This window comes from Xiphophorus couchianus, chromosome 3 (genome assembly GCF_001444195.1).
Source record: "Xiphophorus couchianus chromosome 3, X_couchianus-1.0, whole genome shotgun sequence".
NCBI classification, from domain to species: Eukaryota; Metazoa; Chordata; class Actinopteri; order Cyprinodontiformes; family Poeciliidae; genus Xiphophorus; species Xiphophorus couchianus.
The window spans coordinates 13740868-13765936 of NC_040230.1; the positions used below are offsets into that span (position 1 = coordinate 13740868).

The window sequence follows — 25069 nt, forward strand, 5'->3', positions numbered from 1 at the left end:
AGTATTTGGTGAAAAGTACACTCATGTACTAAGCAATTGATCTCATTTAATATTTTTTAAACGATGTCATCAGATAGAAAAAAATATAAAGTAATGTTCAAATTCTGGTATTATAAAGAACAAAAGTTTTTAAAATAACAAAATACCAAATTCAATCAGAATTTCTTATTTCAAATCCTTTTTTGGTAACACTTTATTTGAAGGAGTGTGCTTAAGACTGACATTACGTGACATAAACATGACATAACACCTGTCATGAAGATGAGGGAGTCTTCCTGAATGTCTACTGTCATCATGAAGTGTCTTTCAATAAATAATGACACTTTTAATGCAGATTTCCATTAAAAGTGCATTATTTAGCTTTTTTTGGTCAAACTTACATAAAACCTACATTAAAAACCTAGCAAAAGAGTCAACTTTGCATTAAAAGTGTCATTATTTACCGAACGAGACTTCATGTCAACAGTTGTAAACATTCATTAAGACTCCTTCATGTTCATGATAGGTGTTATGTCAATTTTATGTCAGTCTTATGCACACACTTTCATAATAACATCACTCAGGTGAAAACAAAAAGTATGGTGATGTAAAACTCCTCCTAAAAGTCTTTTTTTGTTTGTTTGTTTTTATTATTATTATTATTATTATTATTATTATTATTTTAACGTTACTCAAATAAATGCATCCACTTACTACTCACCTCTGGCCAAAAGTCATAGGGGATACAGCAAACTTGTAGACGAATATGCATCAATCTGATCAGACTGAAATATAACATCTTGGGCAACATGGATGGGAAAAATTAACATACCATAAAACATTGAATTCATCCTCCCACAGGGATACATGGTGGTGGCAGCATTATGCTTGCAAATAACTTTTCAGCATGTAGAAGCTTGCTTTAAGTTAATATTTGGCTAATATTGATCTGCCTTTACCTGCAGATTATTTAACTTATGAAAATGTTATTTAAGTGAAAAACTCTGCCAGTGGAACTAGTACTTTTTTAATAAACATTCACATATTATTGATTTAATTTAGCTGAAAAGTTACTTATAAGTTAGTTTTGTTTTATTTCTAGTATACTAAGATTTTGTCCTGGAAACTAGCCCAAAAATACTTGATAAGATTTTGTGTTTTTGCAGTGCAGTTTGCAAAGACAAACAGGCAGATATTTCACTCTCTATATGTGCAGAGCGACATCCCCAAAAGACTTGCTGCTGTAACTGCAAAGAAAGCTGATTATACAAACCAGTTGATGTTTTCCTTCCACTTCACAGATATGTGCTCCTTGGTGTTGGTCTATCACACAAAATCCCACTAAGATACATTCAGTTTTGCTGTTTTAAGTGTCAAAATAAGCAAAGGTTCCAGGGAGATTAATACTTTTGCAAGGCATCTCTAATGATGGTGTTAAATATTTCCACAGATATCCAAAGGGACAAGGACAGAGTTTGTGAGACAGCTGACAGGCTTAGGAATGCGTGCAATGTGAACAAACAAGAAGATCAAAATATCAGAACAGCCCTGGAGCATCCCAAGACAAATCACAGTCTGGCTATCACTCCGAATTTTGACCGACTCTTTTCCCCCTATAGAAACCCAACTTTATTTCCAGATGGAGTTAATGTGAAACACAAACTTGTAAAGAAACAGTCAAAACAGAGCAGCAGTGGATGAGAACAATCTTTTATTGGTGTTTTTTTTTTTTTTTTGCTTTGTTTTGTTTGGGAAGTTGCGACTACATCCAAAACCAGCCAGCTCAAACTGGCTGGGGAGAGGGAGAAGGGGTTGGGCGCCATGAACACTACTTATGCAGCAGTCACTACAAGGTTCACCAACCACATCTGTGAGGATATTGGAAACCGGATCTTGTTGGGTAGAGCAAACAATCACTGAGTGAGATGATGCAGGCTGTAAGGAACCGCCGAGGAGCATTGCAGTCGTGTGCATAGTCCTTACACAGCTCGAAAACAGAAGACGAAGGTAAAATAAGTCTGCATGAACGTCACGTTCAGGCCCATGAGTCGAGTTTGTGAAACCCACTGGGGTGGAGGAGGAGGTGGTGGCGGTGGAGTCCAGAGCAGAAGTGAACGTCCGAGGGTGAGCATTTCTGAGGAACACTCAAAAAGATGTTTCTAGATGCAACAGATCTTGTCTCTCCAAAGAAAGAAAAACATTCAGTAATATAGAATAATAACAATAAGAGGGTAATCATCATAATTATAACAATAACAATAGCTGTAATGGTAACTACCATCATGGTCATTAAAGGGATTAAAATCACACTTTCGCTAGTCATCCCTCCCCCAGGAACATAATAACACTGTACCATGCCCTTGTGTAGGTGTTGTTAAATACAGTAGAAAGCAGACAGGTGGCTATGGGGAAAAAAGCACTAAATAGCAACAAGCTCTGTGGATCCACACGGGGAATCTTGGCTTTGATTTGTCCCAGAAATCTGGGAAAATGTTACACTATTCTACTCAATGGGAGGCTGGGGGGGGACACGACCCGTCTCCTGAAATACACCAAATACGTATTCAAAATATTTCTCCTTCTAAAGTGTGATTAGTTAATACAGTGAAGTATCGGTGTGTGCCTAACTGCTGGGGGGCTGGTTTCAGAGTATGTTACAACACTGAATGGGAAGCGTTTAACTGTGGGAGCAAGCAGAAATAGAAGCATGGATATATGGATTCAAAGAGGATGCAGAGGAGCAGGACTATCCAGGGCTCCATAACATCACAAAGCACTGCGCTGAGAGAAATAAAAATAAAAAAACAGATCCAAATATAAACGGATTTCAGAAATATGCACCAGTCGACAGGGTAAAATTGTCTATTAAAAAGATGAAAAGGAAAAAAAAAAAAAAAAACCACAAGACCTGGTCAAGACAAGTGTTGAATACACCTTGTGTCTGTCATTCTGCCTCTACTGAGCATGCCCAGTGACCTTTACGTGACAGGGAAAAAAAGGAAGTGCTCGAGAAATAATCCACAAAATGCTCAACAATACGATTTTTAAGATAATTTTTGCTCTCTATATTACAAATTATTACATACGTCCTCAACCATGCTGCTGCATCGTGACTAAAGCATCAATGGCTGACAACTCCAGACTCATCTAAAAGAAAATGATGTTCACCATGGCTTCTCTGCATCTCTGTGTCCAAAACATGTAGAAAATATACAAAATTATTCTCTGCATTTGCTCTCCCTCTAAATTTTTCTTAAGTATTATAAAAATATACAATTCTCCAATAACAAAACCCTTAAAAGTCACATCTTTTTTAATCAGTTAAATTACTCTCTCTCTCCATCAATCACTTTTAATAGCTCAACAAAACAAGACACCTGAGCTTCAGTACACAACCCTTTTCCTTGACTTATACATTCATCATTTTAATAGTCAGTGTCCTTTTTATGATTTCCAACTCATTAAGTCCGTCAAACCATCCCGGTAATTTGGAGTCTTAAGTTTATTTTGTCTCCTCTTCTTGATTTTTCCTCCATCACTGGTCACCCAGACGGTTCTCGTATTTACTAAGGATGTTGCGGCAGCGGCCCAGTTCTTTCCGCATCTCGGCCACTTCCTGTCGGAGGGCGGCGTTCTCCCGCTCCAGGTAGGCGGCTCGCACCGAAATCTGGTTCTCCTTCAGGCGGCGAGCGTCCCGAGAACGCTTCGCAGCCTCGTTGTTTTTGTACCTCCTGGTCCAGTACTTCTCGTCCTAGGAGGGGAGCAAACACAGAAGTGACATTTAGTGGTTTTAGTATGTGAGTGAGCTTTCACCAACAAACACAAATGAAAACTTGAAGATCTATAGTGAGGCAAAAACATGTTACAGAGTTCTTCTGTTTTTGCTTGTTTTGTCAAACGTATTTCTTTAATTAATTAATTAAACTTGTGTAAAAACAATTTGCCCCCGTGGTAAAATCATGAATTAACAATGATTAAAATAATTTTTTGGTTTGATTTCACCTACCCTGATCAAATAGGAATACAATTAAGAGATCTCAAAAAGACATAAGGACTGTAAAAGCCTACAAAACCATTTCTAAGAATTTAGGACTCCGCAGAACCACAACAATAGCCACTATCCACAATATAAACATGCACTAAGAGTGGCTGGCCGATCAAAATAACTTCGAGATGGAGTCAATGGCTCATTCAGAAGGTCACCAAAGAACCGTAACATTGAAAGCTCTCAGTTCAGCTCAGTGTTAATCATTTTTAGATGTTTCCTTGTTGCCACGTGCCTAATTTAAATGAATGAGTTATCAAGTTTCTGCAAAAGTTGATTCAGTGGTAAAAATAAAACCCACTAATGCAACCATATAAATAGTATTTATTGGTCATCATCAAAGCTGATGACCACTGTGACGTAGTGTAACTTTATATGCAACCAAACGTCTTTCCTGTTAAAGAAGGTAAACATGGGACTGACAGCAAATAAACAAATTTCATCCCCAGCAGCCAACTCTTGGTAAAATCCCCAAATAAATAGAAATCTTGCTTTTAATTCACAGTTGAACATTATATGTCGCATAATCACTTGTGCCTGATTTCTGATCTCCAATCTTCGTAAAGCTCTGACCTGTTTATACCGATCTTGGCCAATTTCAAATGTTCGGTAAGAATTATAATACAATAAGTTACAGCAAAAACTTTCAAAATATTCTTCATGCAGTAAGCGTTATTGACTATTTATAGTAGAGGAGACGTCACACCGTGTGTCAGAACAGTTTCTGTATAGCAGGATTTAACAGTTTTTGACGAATGATTGCAGACTTTACATTTTAAGCTACATTTAGCTCATCCAGAAAGAGGTCTGGATGAGGTCTTGCTCTCTCTCGCTGCCTCGCAGCCAGAATGAATCTCAGAAACACTGTAAAAAATACAACTTCCTACATCTCTGTGCTTACACCTTCTTAACACTAAAAATAGCTAACAAAGTAACTAATATAAGTACCAAAATAGCTAATAGTCTATAGTAAATGCAGTAAAATCTTTCACACTAAAGAGTCTTGTTGTCAGACTCTTACATTTACTAATTGGAAAAAGATTTTGGGGTTTCTGGAAGAATCGAGTGATTCTTGTTGCTTCGCTAATTTACCTTTTATCCATAAAATACCACAATATTTACACCACATTTTTCCGAATAATTATATTCTCAAAGCTAAAATATATACAGTACAGATTGTGTCAGCTAAACAAACTTTTGCAGTTTTCTGTAAAGGCAACATTTCTGAACTTCAGACTTATTTGTTAGATATGAGCAGAGATCTCTGTGTGCCTTTTTCTGAATAATCTGTTATGAAGGTCAGCTATTTCTGCACTGTGTTACTCATTTGTATCACAGGTTAGTTTGCGATTCATTTAAAAGTGAATCACGGCTAAAAGTGTTATTTCCTCATTTGTCAATTGAACAGAGGGCGTCTGTCCAACGAAGATCTAATGTGCAGACTAATGCAGATTTTGGTCTCTTGAAATGTCATCAATAATAACAGAAAGCTAATTTTCATGTGCATTTAACAAACAATTAGTAAAATTCTGCAAAAGATGATTGAAATCTGTTCTCCTTTTTCATTTTGCCTCTAATCTAACAGCCAATAAAGAAAAAAAAAACAGAATTTGAGTTTTCTTACTGGGCTCACCTTCATGTTATCAGGCACTAGGATCTTGCGTGCCTTTTTGATCATTGGCTGTGGTTTCAGCTCTTCCTCGCTGAAGGAATGCCTTCTGGGGTCAAAGTCTTGGTCTCCAGAGGTGCTGGACATGGTCATGTCTGACGGATCCATCTCAAACATTCCAATCGCATCCGGTCCGCTTCCCGTGGGCGTCAGCAAAGGAGGACAGGAGGAGGAAGAGGAGGACGAAGGCGATTCGCAGGAGTCGTTCATACTCGACTGACCACCTGGAAATAAAGGAGAAAATGAAATTGTATGATTAATTAAGTCAATTAATGAATAATAATCCTATAGCGGTGAAAGTGGATAAATTGGCCAAAGATTTAAATCTGAGAATCTCTGAGAATGAGAATGATAGTGTTGTCATTCCTTTAATTTAGATTTAGATTCAAAGCTACTGGTTCCATCAAAAGAAATTGCAGCATATTTTTCATTTGCTATGTTAAAGTTTAATTTTGAAATTGGTGAAATTTGGAAAATGGCACAATCTGAGCAAATGTAGTTAAAACAAGTAATGATACTGAGATCATATTTCTAGTGGTAAACATTTAAAAGATGTGAACATCGTTATGATGGCCACCAGAGGGCAGCAGAGAGCTGTTTTTCCTCAGTGCCAGAGACTTGCAGACATTTCTGTGCCTGCAGCTGATTTAGAGGTGAAGTTTTTCCAGACAGCCTTCATGAAAAGGTGCGTACGTTTTTCAGAGAATCTGAGTTATTTACAAACAACGAATAAAAAAAACTATCATATAACATAATATACATCTTACTAACTTTTAGAATAAGACGAAATGGGTTTTATTTTTTAAAAAAGTATCATTTTAGAAATGTTTATTTGTTTTTGAGATTAAAGACAAACTTTTGTAAATAAAACTTAACAACTATACAAATTGCCTACCAAGAGTCGTACTGTGTGTATTTGTTCCACTGTGTAAACTACAACCACAACAACAAATTAACCTGATCGATCTGAGTTAAATAAATCAAATCAGTTATCAAGGCAATAACCGTTATATTGTAATAAAACTTATGTCAAAAGAAAGACTTACAAATGGAAATGTTATATTACTATCCTCCCCCCCCCCCCCCCCCCCCCACTTCTTAAAATCTCTTTCTTTAGATGGGGCCAATAAAGGGCTATGCACTACCCCCAACCACCTTTAGGTCCACAACTGATTACTTTACCCCAATGAGTGCACAAATACACACGTTGAATTAAATATCTCTGTACAAAAATATGTTTTTTTAAGAGTAGAGTAACTACCTGTTAACCATGTGAAACCACATATCTATTGTACACTGTGCCAGTATAATGTCCTTGTGATATGAGGGCATATTTTTATACAAGGTGTGTACTGTTTACTTCTAATCTCAGTGTTCAAAAATGCCAACGCCTTGATCACAGTAAAACAATGATCATATTGCCCAATCGACAGGATTACAATCACTTTGCAGCAGGAGAGCTAGACTGCTGGTGCCATGCTGCAGCAGCCCAACATCAGGAACCAGTTAGCCCAACCACCTGGTTGGATGTTTTCTTGAACTGCATGTCCAGAGTTCTGGGCGGCTCTGACACTGGATGATGTGCAAACTGGGGTTTTTTTGCGCTCTATTACTCACATGTTCTGATAGTCAATATCTGGATTTTTTATCTAGAGGCGATGTGATGGAAAAAACTCTACAGAACTTGTACAACAGCATTCCAGCAAGGACAGAAGCCTCTTTTTTTTAACTTACAAAGCAATTAAAAGCTAGTCAGTTTGATTATCTTCCACATGATCCCTACATTCTTCTCTAATAACACTTTATACTTGTAAATAATCGTCGTAATGCAAAAACAGTCCAGCAGCACAGGGAAGGAAACTCTTCCTGTTGCTCTTTTCCTCCCCCCTCCTCTCTGTGGGGCTCCTCCTCCGTCTCGGCCTGGCCCTGCCTCTAGTTCCCTCACTGCAATACTCCCATCCTCTTCACGTGTACCGACGCGTGCACATGGCCGTGGCGTGTGAAGCAGGGAGAGATTAAAGACGCACCACTGCAAACACTCTGCACACTGCTCTCACTGTGTCTTTCCCTCACTCGGCAGTGTTTTGACCCTGATGCACATCAATTATTGGTTGAGAGAGGGAGCTTGCTGATCACACTGTACACTGCTGTACATAGATCACATTCCAAGCTACAGCAAAGCCTCTCGTCACTGCTGTGGAGTTGACTCATCAAAAAGCCAAAGAGTTTTCTTGTGTACTATCCCTTGGTGGTCTTACAGCTTTCCCCAAAATCTCATCCAACTTTTCACTAAACCCCTAAATCCTGTAGTTTATGTTTAAATTAGATTTTGCCTTTAGGGCCATGTGACTATCTCATGCCTTCACTGTGACCCCAGACCAAAGGGAAATGCTTTGTCACTAGTATTTGTTTAAACTAAAAGAAGAACCAAATAACAGACACTATATAACCTTGGCTGCATTTAAAAGACCATTAAATAATATCAAATCAGTAGAGTGGGACATTTTGTCCTTCAAAGCTTGTAAACTATTAAAAGCTGTGATGAAGTATCTTCCATCGCTTCTGCTATGGAAGATACTTCCATATATTCCATAGCATAAATACTATGAAAGATAGTATCCACAGATACTATCTTCTAGATAGTATCTAGTATCCATAGATACTATCTTCTACACAGTATCTAGTATCCATAGATACTATCTTCCATAGTATCTATGGAAGATACGTCCATATCACAAAGATAGAAGATCATAAATGGTTTGTGAAGACCATTCACAAATGGTCTTCACAAACCATTTTTATGAAGACAAACCTAAAAAACGGCATCAAGAAAAGGGCGATATGGAGATAAAATTTGATTGTTATATTTTGTGATAACTATTGAAATAAACAAAAAAAATTTGCAAACTCAAACAACCAAAGTCAGGATAAATCACAACTTTTATCTTTTTTTTCCAACAACCACCAACTCACCATGTAGACAGTCGCTTCCTCCTCCTTGACTCTGTGGCTGGGCCACCTCCAGGCCAATGAGAGACGGCGAAGACGAGGAAGAGGGCGACGAGGACAAAGACCCAGGCGGCGATGAGGGCGGTAGGCACTGGGAGCTCTGGTTGGGCACGGCCGACTGGGAACTCTGTGAGGGGATCTGGGCCGAGCTGGAGCTGTTGTTGTTGTGCATGCTGCCCATTCCGTTCTCGGTCAGAAACTCCTCCAAGTCCATGTACTGGAGCTGAAAGAGCCCGCCGTCTGCAGGCAGGGTGCGATCCCACATGAGAGGTCCCAGGAACTGGTTGAATCCGCCATTTCCTCCAGCACTGCCACCTCCACAGCCATTACTGCTGTTGTTGCTGACTATCCCATTGCCATTCCTCATGGAGCACACTCCCAAAGAATCCTCATCTAGGTCCAGCCTGTCTTTGTCTGCCATAGAAGAAAGCAAAAAAAAAATAGTTTGTTTTAGAGATTTTGATTACAAATGCATGCAAAAGCTACTCAGAGTGGCAGGTGGATGCACTTATTCTCCAAATCTCAGTTACACAATCATAAACACAAACTCCCAGATGGACCAGATGGTAGTCGAACTGCAGTATAATTTGCTACAAGAACATGAAAACAAGTTCCTGAACAAATCTCACAATGACTGTACTTCTGTTTGGCAAAGACAGTGTTTGTGTGTATTATGCAGAGCAGCTTGAGATGAAACATCTCAACAAGTCCATTGTAATCTGGATCCTAACTTTAAACTGCAGCCGGGTTTATAATCCAGGAGAATACTGATGAGGGTCATGGAGAAGTCATCCCAGGCATGTGTGCTGGCACATGAGACTGGGGTGTGAAGCTTTGAGAGTGAATCAACTGCTTCAAGGTGATACTACAACAAAAATGGGTGGAACTAGCATAACACAAAGACAGACAAAGTTTCTCACCTTTTGAGTCACAAGGATTCTTCAGCCGGTGGTCTCCCTTCATGGGTTGCTGCAGGAGGGACTTTAAACCGGCCATGGAGTTGACGTGGCCCCCAGTGAGGGAGCCCGCAGGCTGAGTACAACTCCCAAACTGTGGGCTTGCACCAGCTGGCAGGTCAGGGGTCGGAAGCTGGGTGAGTTGCCTGGACATCCTGGACTGGAGGGAAGGGGTGGGGGGTTGCACCTGAAGTACTGAGGCAATCTGACCAGAGAACCTTCCAATAGGACAAATATACTGGCTGGCTGTTTGTTTGTATGCAGGAGGGGTGAAAGGTGATGGACACACAGAGAGAGAAAACTTGTGTTAAGATGAATTCATGATGAATAAAATAGCTTTTGTATCACAGTTACACTGTGTAAAAATACTTATAAGACATTATTAATGAGGTGAAACTATTTACCTTGCAGTTGTTGCGATAGAGATCCTTATTTCCTAGTATAAAAAATCTCTTCAAAGTACTCCATTGTTATTAGATGTTTTTAAACTGTAGAGTAGATCAAGACGTTGCCGTGAGAGGGACAGTCAGGCTGATACCGTCTATAAAAGAGCAATAAAACCGCACAGCAGAGGCAAAACAAAATGTCACAACTCACAACTGCGAAGCGGTATCCCGAATTTCTCGACCTGGACTCAAAAAACAAATTTCCCAAAACAAAAACCAAACAACAACAAAAATCCTTCCGCCGTTACAGTAAGAATAACCTCGTAGGAAAAGAGTGCATGTAGAAAAACAAACAAGGAGCAGCAGTGGTCAAAGGAATAGCTGTGTGTTGGTCAGATGACAAGTTGTGTTGCTGCTTGTCTTCTCTGCTGTGGCGCTCTGCTGTCCGTCAGCGGGGGGAGGAGGAAGAGGAGGAGGAGGGCACTCTTTCTGTCTCTGCTGTTTTGTTTTTTTTCCTCATCCGGTGAATGCAGTCACGGGCGCACGGGCTGGGATCTGCGTTCGGGCCGCGCGACGTCCACGTCCGATAGTCCTCTGCCTCTCGCGCTCAGCTGGAACCGACACGGGCAGTTCACGTGACGTCACGCCTCGCGGAACAGGCGAGAGGGGCGTAGCCGAGGATTTGGCTAGATCACTCATTTATTTATGAGACACACCTACCCTCGTGCGCACCTCGAGGAGAACAGGCTGTGTATGGCAGGTTGTTGTGGCATAAAATCAAAACAGACTTCCACTGGCCACGGGGTCAATTCATCACTCCTGCCAATTTCTGCCTGTCTTGTTTCCATTTCTTAGAAACCCTTTCGTACTAATGTACTTAACCACTTAATAGTCAATTATATTCTTGAATTATGGCGTAGAGCAGAGGTGGGTAGTAAGTTACATTATACTTGAGTAACTTTTTCAGGAAAAACATTACTTTCTCCATTAGTTTCACCACACTGTACTTTTTACTTTGACTTGAGTAATATTTTTTATAAAGTATCTCTATTCTTACTTGAGGAAAATTTCTGAATACTCTACCCACTGTGAGTAACGTCAACGAATTAAGAAAAAAAACGAGTGAGAAACAGACACGCGTACGGCCAAAGTTAAAGTGAGATTTCTTGTTTGTGTACAAGGTTTGTTTTTCTAGCGTTATTTTATGACCTGCTGAGTCTGCCGTGCCATTTGGTCCTGGAGGTACTTCACCCTATGGTACAACACAAAATTACCGATGGTAAGTATTTGGAAAAGTGCTGCCTGAATCTTTTATTTTGTAGTCATGTTATATATATTTTTTTTGTTTGTTTGTTTGTTTGTTTTTTCATTGTAACCTATAAAATACCAGAATTTTGACATAACATTTTTCTCTGATGATGCCATTTTTATATATTTAATCAACTTTTTGATCAGTTACTCAATATAGCTGACTTTTAACCAGATAATTTTTTACTCTTACTTGAGTAATATCTTGGATAGTTACTTTTTACTGCTAATGAAGTATTTTGAAGTACTGCTACTCTTACTTTGGGTACTCTAAAGACCTCTGGTGTGGAGAGTGAAAGGCCATTATGTTTACATATTTTTCACAAGGAGTCTTAGTTGTACACTTAGAAATGAATGTGATCAATATATTAAAATATAAAACATATACTGACACAGGCTGGAAACTGAATATTTATACTGAAACTCACTGTTAATTAAGTAAGTAATCTATTAAAATATCAACAATATAGTTCATTGATATATTAAATAAAGACATTCAACATAAAACAAACCATTTTTAACTATTAGTTTTAAAAAAACTCTGAAGGGAACAGATTAAAAGCTCGGAGTATCAGTAGAAGATGAAGGATTTGACTTTAATATAAATGTCTCTCTGAAAAATAAACTGAAGATCTCACAGACAATTTGGGTTTCTAACTACCTGACATAAATGAATATGGAATCTCTGCATGTTTGTTAAATCTGACTGAAAGATCGTCTCGTCAGGAAGACACCAGCTGTTTTCATGTGGCGCAGGCATTGTTCCTCTCTTTGGAATTCGAAACCAAATCATGGACAGTAACTAAAACAGTACGATCATAATTTCTGTACTGTAAATTGAAGAAAATTACTTAAAATCATTGGTTTTCAAAACAGGAACTAAACGTCTCTATTGCAGTATATAAAGTTGATGCAGGCTCTCAGCCAATTCACCAATTCATACCACCATTTTATACCAGAGGGTGGTACTCATTTCAACCTTTTGCCAGGCTGTACTTTTGTCATTTTGGTTGTTTTGTGGTCACGTTCTCTGTTACTAAATTGTAACCTCTATCCCAGGACATTTTCTTACCAACTTTGCCTGAATTTGTCCACGTCTGACTGAGGGAAGTTTGATTCCCACTTTAACAAGTAACAATCTAAATTAGTTTTCTATATTCTGCTCATAGTTTACTGTGAAAATGTGGTTTAATGACCAACAAATAATAAACACGAGTAGGTCACTTTGAGTTATTTTAATCTGACCAGGGATAGTAATGTCACAAATTCATGAGTCGCCTGTGTCAAAGGGGATCAGAACTAAAATAAATGGATATAGGTGACATTGCAATGATAATATTTGAACATGTTGCACTGTACTGCTTAGATCTTGTCAAGCTATTGTATGCTAAATTCGCTTGCCATACAGTTTGTTTTGTCTGATATAGACAGTGTGACTTCTTGTTTTCATATATTTTTTCTTTTTAATTCAGCAGTAGATTTGAAATCAATTTTATTATGGGTACACGCTTTTTTTTTCTTAGTGCGAACTTTGAATAATACATATCAATGACATAAAAAATATATACGTATGTTGAATTTTTGTATTGTAAAACCTACAGATTCGAGCCTCGGACTATTCTAGCTGAATTAGGTATCCCTTCTTTATAATGGCTGGTCACAATTGCACGACTTTTCCAGTTTCCCTTGTAATCCACGGAAAACGTGAGTGTGCTGTTTTTTCAGGAGAGAGGAACGCTTCTGCACGTTGCCTGCCGGCGTACAATAGCTGTTCCAGCTCACGTGGGTCGGACACGCGAAGAGCGAGCCTTGTCCGCTCGCGCTCCGGGCTCTGATTGGCCCAATCGAGCGGTTGCCCCGCCCCCAGGAGAGAGAGCCATTGGCCAGAAATAGGTCGAACAAACCCGCCCGCTTGGATTCCCCCCCGCGTGCATGCCACTGCCGCGTGAGACCAGCGAGGGGAGAGGGAAGAAAGCGCGAGGGTTTGTCTCGTCTACTGTACATTGCAAAGCGCGTGTGAAAACAAAGCGCGCCACAGGAATTCACCTGTCTTCCTCCTGACACAAGCAGAGGTTCAAGTAGATTAGACATGGCAACATAGCAATGCATTTCATGGCTATTTTAATAACAGTGCATCAACACGTTAGGCAGTAAGATTGTTGACTCCACTTAACATATACTTCAACAATGTCTCTTATTTATTGATGAACGGTGAACCTCACTTTAAAATGTATCAATCAGATATGTTTAAAAGTACAACCAAAAATAATTCCCAAACCCAGCTTTACTGCTCCATATTTAAATGTACAACAGAAGAAAGCTCAAACTTTACGTCATTTAATTTTTTTTTAAATAACTTTGACAGGGCTGCTAGATTACTTTGGTTACTGTGTGGTATTAATCCTGTAGTAAACAAAAACAGCCACATCATTCACATACTTGATCCAGCACCCAACCTCGCCAGACCTCTCCTATCACAGTTTCATCCATGTGACCGCCCCACTCATCCCTACCAGGCCAAGATCACTATAGCGTGTTGCTTACTGCCATCTTGTGGCGCCACAAGTGAGAGCCAATTATTTTCAAAACGGCATCTCAAAAATGTGAAAATCAGATTTGTTATATTAGTTCAGTTCAAAGAAATAAGCCCATAATGTATTAATTCATCACACATAGATCAATATATATTCAACCACTGCTCAGTTCGGAAGCTTTCATACAGAAGTATTTTGTTTGCTATAGCCCACACAACCCTTTGCAGGACTGACACTCTTTAGAATAATAAAAATGTCATTTCTAAAGAAGTTGTTCACAGAGTGAAGTATCCAATTGTGTTAATGGAAAGTTAAGGAAAAAAAAGTGTGGTAAGCTGATAAACAGGGAAGCCACCAGACCTAAACTCCCTCTATTTATTGCCTAATAGACCAGGTGCCAGAGCCAACAATGAAGACCAGCTGAAGCCAGGCATTAAAACAACCTGGGCTTTCTTAACACCTCAGCAGAGCCACCTCCATTCCCCGCTGCATTGGCACAGTGATTCAATCAAAGGGCTTTTTGTTGTTTCAGGGTAATATTAATATTTCCTGAAAAACTCTTTGGAGTTTCATTAGCTGTAAACCTACTCAGGAAAATCAGAAATACACACTTGAGGTATATAAGGGGTTCTCGTTGTAAATTAAATTAAAATACAGACACAAGAACATTTGGATTTCTTCTTTAAGATGCACTTGTACCCGTCCTGTGAAGGCCTAGTGACCTCCCACCTACTGAACATGGAAGCAACCAGACCCCCTACAAGGGTTGGGCTGGTGTAGAAAGTGACTGACTGGATGGACAGTGTTAAATTTGATTATTGAAAACCATTAATTATCCTCAAGCAATTAACACAATGAAGTGTGTCGTTATAGTAACTACATCCTGAAAGACTTTGGTTCACTCAATGAATTGTTAACTTTGGATAAGGTACACTCTTTTTCTCATACTATACTCTAGATATTGCTTGTAGGTTACAGATATGAAATAAAAGAAAAACAAATGATTACACTTAAGGTTTATTCATTGCTGAAATATAATCAACTACTGACTTCTCAGTAAATAATGTGATAGAAATCTACTAAAACTAGAATTTTTTTCTTTAAGAAAACAAAAAACTTGACAGGGGTTTGAACATTTCATATACGAATAAAGTGACAAGATGTTCTTAAAAATGCATTTCATCAGATTGAGTTGAACAAAAACAAAAACAAAGTTTGACAGTGAAAACATGATTGCAGATCAGCAAACAACTCAAACGTATAAGGGGGTAAGTAGAAGACTGGCATGAAGACCGATTAGGTTACACACAAATACATGGAATATTACATTTGTTTATCATGATAGGTCCTTGTTTTTAAACACACTTTGAAGAAGTACTGTAGAAATAATCACTGCTAAAAAGAGCATACAAATAACATGAGATTAACATGTTACAGTCAATTTGTTTAACCTGTTTTTAATCCTGTGGTATAAAAACTAGGAATATCCTCAAATAAAGTAAAGTGAACACCGTAAGCAAGGCTTCTTCATTTTGGCAGGAGAGGGGTTACCGTAATTCTAATTACCAGAAACTTACATTTCATCTATATGTGATTAAATCACTAAGGAATATAGGGGCAACTCTCAAATCAACTTTACACTACAAACCTTTGGGGATATACTGAATAAACCATCACATACTGCAGGAGTGATTTAACAACCTCAGCAAAAAACTTGACCATAGAACAAACATGCACTGACATACTATTAACAAAAAAAAAAGGTTTTTGTCCCCATGTCCCTATTCCTAATAAATGCACTTTACATAAAAAAAACTCCTCAGAGCCTATAAGTGAACAACAACAAGACAAAATACACAGCAGACATTATCATACAGCAAGAGGTGTAGCAGGGAACTTTAGTTGTGGAAGGGGAAGATACATTAGCAGGTCATTTCACCTAACTTGTCTAGATAACTGCACAGTGTCAGCCAAGCATAGTGTCAATGCACTTAAGGGGTTCATTTATGATCCTATGGAAACAGTCACGTCTTTGAAAACACCTTCGAACATCTTCCAATATAACCTGGAAGAAGCTCTGGTGATATTTAATGTAATGTTCTACAGTAGTTGTTAACACACATAGCAGAGTAGATGCAACAGAAAAAGAGGTAAATTCTCCTAAAGGCAGTAGATGCCTTTGCCAGTCCCTTTGTTTACCTCTCACTTTCCTATTTTAGAACTGAACAACAAAAATCCCTCATTTGCCATTTCTTTCAGACACCAGGATCAATATCTGTACGGTTCTTGTAAGAATGGCATTTCCTCATGACTGTTGTGTGTCTGTCTTTCTCCGGGTCTCTTTGAAAGCTTCAGCCTCTTAGCATCTCCTCTTTGCAGTCTTTTAGCCCTGCGGCGGCAGGACTCTTTGTGCCTGTGAAGAAGTGTAGCGTTCCAGAAGCGAGCGGAGCAGTGACGGCAGGAGAAAGTCCCTCTGGCACGATGGGAGGCTCGATGGATGAAGGCTGTCAAAGGCCTGTGAGACTGCTTCCCACACACTCTGCACCTCAGCCGATCCTGAGCGCTCAAGGCCTTTTGTGGGTGTTTAACTGCCATGTGGATCAGTAGCCCTGCTTTGCGGGAAAATACGGAATTGGGGCATATGGGGCATCCGAACCGTTTCACTGGAACTTGGAGAGATGACAGGATCTGTACTTTCATTCCTCCAGTGTTGATAAGCCTATACCCACCACCACCAGATCCTCCCCCTCGCTTAATCGTCAAACGAAGAGAGCCTTGTTTCTTATTCTGCTGCCCTCTTATTGTACAGCTTATCTTTTTCTTCCGTTTGACTCCATCAAATCTCACTAACTCTTGGGATTCCCAGTTATTTTCCCTCCATTCTCTGTTGTCGGACTTTTTTTTTTTCTTCTTGTGTCGTCTCATTTCATCGTGGGGCAGAGGGATGTTGCACTCAAATGGTTGGTGCGCCCGGGTGTCTAACTGATGATGGGGATGATGGTGGGAGAGGTGATGATGGTGATGCAGATGGTGATGTTCAGTGGAGGGCAGTTCAGTGAGGGGCTGGAACGGGGCAGTGGTGTGAAGCGTGCGGCTACGGGATCCGGCTGGATAAATGTGCTCTCCTTTCACCCCAGCAGGGGAATGTGGGTGCTGCGGGGGCATGATTGTGGAGTTTGGGGGGAGTGGCTGAGAGTAGGATGGAGCACTGGAGGTGGAGGATTGGGCTGTTCCAACATCATAAAAGAGGGGAGAATAACCAGTTGGTGGTTGTGGGGGTGGTTGCTGATGACTATGAGTGACAACACTAAGACTCTGCCCTCCATGGCCTTCAGTGGATGGAGCCATCTGAAGCAGGGCATTGGTGGCAGCCTCACTTTCAGAAGCTGACTGATTAACATCACTCCCACCTCTGTTTTCTCCAGACCCACTGCTGCCTTCTTGGGAGTTAGACTGTTCAGCTCGGGTAATTCCATGCTGAGACTGCCTGTGTCGAGTGAGGCTATTTGAGTAGGCAAACTGTTTTCCACATACCTCACAGGAAAATAACTTGTCACCCCCACCTTCATGAACCATCTGGTGATGGGCAGTTAGCTGGAAGTGATGACGGTAGGATTTCCAGCATATAGCACAGGTGTAGAGTCGAGGCTGCGGTGGAGGCTGCGACTGGGGTGGGGGGGGAGGCTGTTGCTGAGGGTTGGAGTCTTGAGGCTTGATGTCTTGAGAATAGGGGTAATAGGAAGAAGTGCTTGGTGCTGGATTCTGGCTCCTGTCCTGTGCCACGCTACATTGAGTATTTGGATTAAAGCTGTTGAGGTTCTCTGGAGCTGGTGTTGTGGGTACCTCTTCCAGCTCCCCTTTCTGGTGGAGTTTGCTGTGCCTCCTAAGGCTCTGGGAGTAACCAAACTCTTTCCCGCAGATTGTGCATTTGTAATTCTTTGCACCAGAGTGGACTGTTTGATGCTTGCTGAGGTGAAAAGCCTCTCTGAAATACTTTCCACATATGGTGCAATGGTGGGGTTTTTCACCAGTGTGGATGCGGTCATGCCTGCGCAGAGTCTCGCGGCGTGCAAACCCCTTGCCACAGACACTGCAAAGGTGAGTGCGTGGGAGCCCGCTGGGCCCCATTCTGGGGGTATACTGCCTACGTTTTGGGTGCTGTCCACCAGCTGCAGGATCTTTTTTAGCTCTTGGTTTGCGAGGACGTTTTGGTTTGGTAGTAGGATTCTGTGGGTTGCTGCTCATAGCCTCTTGGCTCCCACCACTTCGGAAATTCTTATCCATGCCAGACGTGGAGGAAGGTGAGCCTAGAGGTCCTAAACCAAGACCTCCTAGCAGACCTCCTATTATGTCTCCCCTATCATCCCCTCTATTTCCGCTGTTGCTAGCTGCTGTTATTGCAGAGATAGCATTATTGACAGAGCTAGTGACATCATCCTCTGAATCATCCAGTAGAGAAGAAAGAGGCAGGTGGGGCTGCTGTTGCGGATGGTGGTGCTGGTTGTGGCTCTGTGAGTGTGGATGCAGAGTTGGGGCCAAGGGAGCCTTTCTCAGAGCTGCGCCCGCCATCCCACTTCCACAGGGGGAGGCACCAGAGTAGCATGGAGATGGATTACCTTGAGAACGGTGGTCATCATGGTAGCCTGTGTAACGATTCCGAGAGTAGTCAGTGGGGTATTTACCATCTGTTCTGTCCCTGTCATTTGAATTCCCTCCCCTTCCAGATTGAAACAGACCATCACATCCTAAACCTGATTTAGGTTCTCCTTCACTCACAATGATTATACCATCCTCTTCCTCAGTTTTCCCATAAATAACCCTTCTATTGCTTTGATAAGTTCCCCCTCCTCCATTACCTCCTCCACCCCCTCCCCCGACTCTGTCCTCACCATCAGTTCCTGTCTTGCTGCCCCGGTGTTTGGGTCCCCTACCTGGCTTGCCGCAGGTGCCTGAGGCAGCATGGTTGAGAAGAGAGGTGCTCTCTCGGAAGGCACGACCACAGGCAGGACATCGGAATGGCTTTTCCTCATGAATCTTCTCATGACGTGTCAGTGACTCTCTACGATTAAAAGCTCGAGAGCAGGTGGAGCAGCCATATGGGCGGGCTGAAGAGTGTATAACTCCATGTTGCAGCAGGTGCCCCTTTTTCTTAAAGCCTTTGCCACAATCAGGGCAATGAAATATTTTGTCTGGGCTAGGACAAGAATTTGACGAGGGTTGGGGAGTTTCTTGGGTCGAATGGGGAAGGCTTGGGTCAGACTGAGTTTTAATGTAAATGGGATTGGGGCCTGTAGTGGCAGTATTGCTAGTACCTGCTGTGGTTGGCTCATGCATGCGCATATGCCTGCGAAGGCTTGATAGGTGAGGGAAGCTTTTGCCACAATCTCCACAGCTATAAATGGGCTCTGAATCAGACTCTGAAGCGTTGGGTTGCATTGAGCTCTGGTTATCAGATTTAGAAAGCTGAGAATCATTAGTAACCAGTACTGAGGCAGCAGTGGAAGAGGGAGCAGAAGAGGAGGAAGAAGAAACTACAGATGAGGATGAAGATGAAGAGGCAAGAAGGGATGATGGATCTCCACCCATATTTGTAATACCAACCCCACTACCAATTAAAGCTGGGGGCTGGCCATGACTTAGCCCTCCATTACTACTAGTGCTTGGATTACCACTGTTGCTACTGTGAACATGGCTGCTACTGCTATTACTGCCGCTATCGGATTTTCTTTGAGGCAAATAGCCAGCCATGGCTTTTTTCCTTCTACTACTACTGCTACTACTACCGCTACTTCCGCCTCCGCTGCTTTCCCCTTTACCATCTTCCTTCGATAAAGATAAGTGAAGTGGTAAGGGAAGGGGCAGACCTGCTTCCTGCTGCATCAGAGAAGCTATCTGATTAGATGAAAGCACTGGAATGCCCTGGAAGTCAAAGCCACCTAGTGATGAAGCCTGGGAGCCTGGGTGAAGAGGGTGGTGAGGATGAGAATGAGAGTGAGGATGAGAAAGGGAATGAGGTGGAAGCTGCTGCTGCTGGGGAGGTTGCTGGGGAGGCTGCTGGGGCTGAGGGGTAGAGTGCCCATGTGAATGGGAGGAGTGCAAAGCAGGAGGTGGAGCAAGGCTAGTGCTAGGCTCTCCAGCTGCCTGGCTTAACCCAATCCCTAAGTGGTTATGAGTTCCCTGTTGAACTAGAAATTGCTCTAAGCTAGCATTAGCAGGCACACCAGAAAGAAAGTACTGATTAGCAGCTAACATGCAACTAAATTGTTGATGAAGGCTCCGTGCATCAGACTGGGCTCCAACCAACTGGTGTCCCAAAGAGCTGACTGCACTGCTGCTAGAAGGGTTGTTAGAGGTGGCCACAGATGTTGATGGGGAGGGAGAGGAGGAGGAGGGGCCAGGTGATGCCTGGGGGACAGAGAGGCCAGGATGTAAAGGAGGGGGTGGAGGTGCTGATGTTACTAATCCTCCTAATCCCCCAGCACTCCCACTACTGCTACTTCCCCCTGTAAAGTGCTCAAAGCGGCCTACACTTGGGTGTAACTGCTCCTGTGCTAGTGCTGCCTCAGACGGGTGGAAAGAGCGCAGGAACTGCGGGTAGCCTGAAGAATGACTCGAGCTGCTGCTGCTCATCTTGCTTGACTTTGAGCGAGAGGTCTGAGATGAGGAAGGCTGTTGTTGTAAAGGTGGGGGAGGAGGGGCACTCATCTTGGCAAAAATGGAGGCAGAATCAGAAAAGGCGTTACCTCTTGACCCCTGCAGGGGTCCCAAGCCAAGTCCAGACAGAAGAGCTCCAGAAGACTCAGCCTGCTGCTGCTGCTGCTGCTGCTGGAGTTGATGCTGGTGTAGTTGCACTTGCTGCTGATGCTGTAGCTGTCGATCTAAACCAAGGCCTTTAAACTGGTGGGCCTGGTGCCCACTTAACATCTCTATAATGTCCAGATTGTATTTTCCAAATTGGAACATTTCCCACTCACTGGCACATGGGGGTGCAGATGCCAAACCTCCAGTGCTAGGAGCGGCTACAGTAATCCCACCACTCACTGGTGAAAGACAGACTTTACCCTAAGAGTGGGACTATGCTACTATGTTCTTACTTTGGAGACAGCTTAAAGTTCATCTCTCCAGATTGTTTATCTCTGGTGCTGCCACTCCCTCTTGATCATTCACTGCCCACACTATACTTCCAAACTCAGTGTGGTAGCTGAGGTGATAAATTGATGATCAAAGGTAAAAGGTAGACGAGTTCCACCCAACTGCATCAGAAATTAATTAAATGTGGTTTTTATTGAGGAACCAGTTCAAATGATGGTTTTCTTGTCTCCTTTGAGAATAATTGTGTTCCTTCACCTAAGATTCCCCATCCATGTTCAGCCAAGGAGTTCCTACAGCTGAAAACACAAAAGTCAAAAAGGGGTGAAAGTCATAGAAGGGCTCTATATATCTTTATATTAAGATAATAATCACTTTATGCAGACCGACAGATTATTCTTCAATATACAATAACATTAAAATACAGGCTGCAGTATATAACTTTTATAAAAAATATGTTTACTACATATTTGTTAAAACTGTCACTAAATTTACATTTAATACAGTGCAGGGCAGTTTTAAAGTATCTCTTCCTACAAAATATAATTGGGAACAAAAACAAATTTTTGCATGATCACATTTTAGTTGCAGTGAATCTACACACCCATTTATATTTCTGAAGCAAGAGTGAAATGAACAATTTGTACCTTTTTGTAGCATCTGCAACAAACCAAAAAAGAACATTCAACATTTTATATTTGCAATAACTTACCTTAGAGTGGTTCTGCTGGAGTGGTGCCCAATTAAAGTAGCTGTATAAATGCCAATTGTTTTTATTATTAGTCTCATACTGACTACCAACACTAAGGTATTTACTTTTCTCTGTGAATGAATATTGTGCACCTTGTAGGCGTCTGTAAAAAGAGGCAGATTTTGCATATTTAACAAAGCACTGGAGAGAGTGACCCATTTTACTTCATTACTATACTATCTGACCATTTAATCTTTCCATGCTGAATCTTTTCTGATATGAATCACACATAGTACACATAACTGAGTATTATGCAGCATATTCATTGCAGAATGGATGGATATTAGAGAGGTTTTAACTCTTCGTCTATGTAATAGCTCACAGACAATTTTGGACATAAATTGTCACACAAACTGAGTAAGAAAGAAAATAGTAATGTAAAGATTTCCAAGTGACTTTGCCACTCTGCTAAGTACTCTGATTCTGTACCTACAAGTGCTCATGACATCCCAGTCTACTTCCTTTTTCATCTGATTTGATAAATACTAGTTTGCAATTACGTAATTATCCATAGCATGTCTCATGGTAGTAAAAAATGCTTAAAACACTCATATAATTTAATTGTAAATTCTTCTTCTAAATATATTTAGCATTATTAGACCTCATTTCCATTGTTGGTGATTCTGAGCTCCATATGGACCAGTTTTCTCTTGTGGAATATGAGAGATTATGACTGCAATCAAATCAAAATAACTGAGTTACATTACCACAAATCCTGACAGCCAACTAGTTGAAGAGAGTTGCTATGAATCACTGGTAGTCAACTGGAATAAAGACCTGAAATCAGCTCTGACTGTCGTAGTTGTGTGATGAAAATATAATTTTGTTCTCAGCCTCCTAATGTCCACCCCTTCTCGTCACAAACCCTGTAGTGAAATTTTTGCCTCCTTCTGCCTGCAAAGCTATTGCGTGAATGGTCAGAATTTTGTGGCCGTGTTTGTTTATGTGGAAAAGCGTATCTGTTATACAGAAACACTGAACTCGCCCTGATTGGTTTTGGTTCTATGCAACAGGCAAACATCCCAACGATGCATTCTGGTGTTTTGTTTTTGTTTTGGGGGGGGGGGGGGGGTTATCTTCCAATAATATGAAAAATTTAATGATACTTTCCAACTATTATTCCCTTCAGCTCCAAACTTGTAAATTGTTTCTCTCTTCCATGTTCACAAAAAACACCGGCAGCGGGAGGGGTTTCATACGAGATCAACATGATGCATCTTGTGGATTTTGAAGGGTGTGCACAAAAACTAATGTCTTGCAACCACTTGACTGTGGTCTGAACAAGCTGGGCCATCAATGCAGTCTGCCACTTCTAACTTTGCTCTCCAACTTTCATAACATTAACTGCAGAGGAAATAATAGTTTAGATGTTTTCCGACTTTGTCAGATGAGCCTACACCTAGTAAAGATTTTAATAAAAGCAAACAGCAACCTGTTAGTACTTTAAGAGAGGCAGCAATGGGACCCTGTTGTTTTAAAATATCAGATTTAGTTTATATTCCTTCAACTTAAGTAAGTGAACTTGTTGACGAGGCGAGCTCTTTGATAGATAGATAGATAGAAGTTGGGAGAGTGTGTTTAGATTAGTAGGTTTACAAGTTTCACATTTCCAATATGATCTTAGGGTTTATCACTAAACAGTAATGATTGTGTCATAAAAGCTAAATAACACAACTATTATAAGTAAATTAACTGGTATATTTTTTCCATTTATACAGTTTTGTAATGCTATCTAAAGACATTTTAAAATTAAAACTATTTTTGTGATTTTGGCTTACAACTTCTCTTTAAAAGTAATTCCCCAAAAATCTTAATTTTGGACCTCCGTCCATAATTTTGGCATCATGTAGCTTTTAATGCTGCAGGTAAAATTTTATTTAAAAAAAATTTAGAAAAAAAATTAAAAATTCTTTTAATACATAAAAGAAAAAAGCAAATTTCAATAACAACCATAGAGAAATAACATTTAGTCACTAAATGATAGTTAAAGTTCACCGTGTTCTGTAGACTTTACTCACTTTAAATGTGTTTATGCTCACCTCTATAAATCTTACCGTTTCCTCTAATTCAATAGATGAATCCTTGGAGGGGGATTTGAGCTCCCCTGGCAGATGAGGGAGATTATCTAATGCATATCTCACTGCCTCTCATTTTAATGCACATCAGCAATCCTGCAAAAAAAAAAAAAAAAAAAAAATAGGGGGGGAAAATGGACCAGAAATGCTAACATTAACACCAGCTTTCCATTCGCTTCACCATGTAAACATTAGTTTCAAGCGCGAGCAATAACGGTTGCTCCTGTTACGGCATTGGCTAACATTTAGCAGAGGGGGGAAAAAAAAGAAAAACTAAACTTGGCGGTTCTCTTTAGCATCATGTTAGACTTCGGCTCAGTGTGTCTTGGCTATGTGCAGCCACACGCATTTTTTTACAAAAGCCACATTGTTGCTAACGTTAGCCATCCTCTCTAAGCACAATTGTAGACGGACGCCGACTAACGTTAACTTGACGATGCTAGCGCTAGCACATACATCTGCGTAACCTATATTCAGCAAATGTTTACCTACGCATCCAGTAACAGAGCAGAGTTTGTAGATGGATGAGGCCTGGCACGCCTTCTTCTTCTTCTTCTTCTTCTTCTTCTTCTTCTTCTAACTGCCTGCTGGCTAGCTACGGTGCGCTTCCATTTCTGCGTGCTGTTTTCCAGTCGTTAGCCAGAGCCATTTTCACTGATGCTGCGCTGGGTGAACGCTCGAAATCAACGCCGACGAACACCGCTGCAGCCTCCTCGCCATTTGGTTACCGACCGCTCTGCGCTAGCGGGGAGTTCATTAGAGTACTATTTAGAGGGCCGAGGAGAATTTTTGGTCGGTCGGCGGTGATATATATTTTTTTGGGTAAAAGTGAGTGACGTGTGCTCCCCTAACGTTGGTCCTTTCCGGCCCTTGTAATGTTTCCGGGTAGCGACAGCAGAGGGGCTCGCGGACTGTGTTTTAGGGCTCACCGCTTGGCTTCATGCTGCTCGGTTTCGCTTTTAGCGATCTGCATATTGGGTGTTTTTGTGAGTTGAACCATCACATATCAGTTGTACGGAAAAGTATTAGGGCTACTAAAAAAAAAAAAAAATCCGACTTTAATCTGAGAGTTGAGTTCTCAGATTATAGTCTGAAAGTTAGTACTACTGCTGCACAATTCACATCCCTGTCACTGAATTTGTTGCTGCTAGTTTACTTTTTGCTACCAGGTGCATATATGCATTAAAATCTAAATTCTGGAAAAAACAACGTCTAAATTCTTAGATTAAAATCACAATTCTGAGAAGAAAAGTAAAATTTGGAGGCTT

At 40.9% G+C, this 25069-nt stretch overlaps 2 protein-coding genes across 7 annotated transcripts; both read right to left on the reverse strand.

Annotated features, from left to right (window-relative positions):
* Positions 1-1699: 1699 nt before the first annotated feature.
* Positions 1700-10678, reverse strand: dbpb (D site albumin promoter binding protein b). Of its 2 annotated transcripts, XM_028012777.1 has the most exons (6): positions 10256-10678; positions 10063-10146; positions 9623-9904; positions 8667-9116; positions 5658-5917; positions 3515-3730 (listed from the first exon to the last, which is right to left on the reverse strand). In XM_028012777.1, exons 3-6 carry the CDS (start codon positions 9810-9812, stop codon positions 3515-3517), a joined length of 1116 nt encoding a protein of 371 aa, XP_027868578.1. In that variant the 5' UTR covers positions 9813-9904; positions 10063-10146; positions 10256-10678. The 2 variants fall into 2 exon arrangements, with proteins under 2 accessions (XP_027868577.1, XP_027868578.1); XM_028012776.1 differs by having other exon boundaries at positions 1700-3730; positions 10063-10677.
* A 4207-nt stretch (positions 10679-14885) lies between these two features.
* Positions 14886-24735, reverse strand: LOC114141887 (zinc finger protein 628). Of its 5 annotated transcripts, XM_028012773.1 has the most exons (4): positions 24290-24714; positions 23781-23897; positions 20630-21274; positions 14886-18529 (listed from the first exon to the last, which is right to left on the reverse strand). In XM_028012773.1, exons 3-4 carry the CDS (start codon positions 20847-20849, stop codon positions 16155-16157), a joined length of 2595 nt encoding a protein of 864 aa, XP_027868574.1. In that variant the 5' UTR covers positions 20850-21274; positions 23781-23897; positions 24290-24714; the 3' UTR covers positions 14886-16154. The 5 variants fall into 5 exon arrangements, with proteins under 5 accessions (XP_027868574.1, XP_027868571.1, XP_027868573.1 ...); XM_028012770.1 differs by having other exon boundaries at positions 14886-21274; positions 24294-24735; XM_028012772.1 differs by having other exon boundaries at positions 14886-21274; positions 23766-23897; positions 24294-24735.
* Positions 24736-25069: the final 334 nt, after the last annotated feature.

Excerpts from the sequence above, each read along its gene's own strand:
- dbpb (XM_028012776.1), bottom strand. The coding sequence starts at position 9,812 with ATGTCCAGGCAACTCACCCAGCTTCCGACCCCTGACCTGCCAGCTGGT. Across the intron at positions 5,918-8,666 it reads AGGAAGCGACTGTCTACATG|GTGGTCAGTCGAGTATGAAC; the intron begins GTGAGTTGGTGG and ends CTTTATTTCCAG. Across the intron at positions 3,731-5,657 it reads TAGTGCCTGATAACATGAAG|GACGAGAAGTACTGGACCAG; the intron begins GTGAGCCCAGTA and ends CTCCCCTCCTAG.
- LOC114141887 (XM_028012770.1), bottom strand. The coding sequence starts at position 20,849 with ATGTTCCAATTTGGAAAATACAATCTGGACATTATAGAGATGTTAAGT.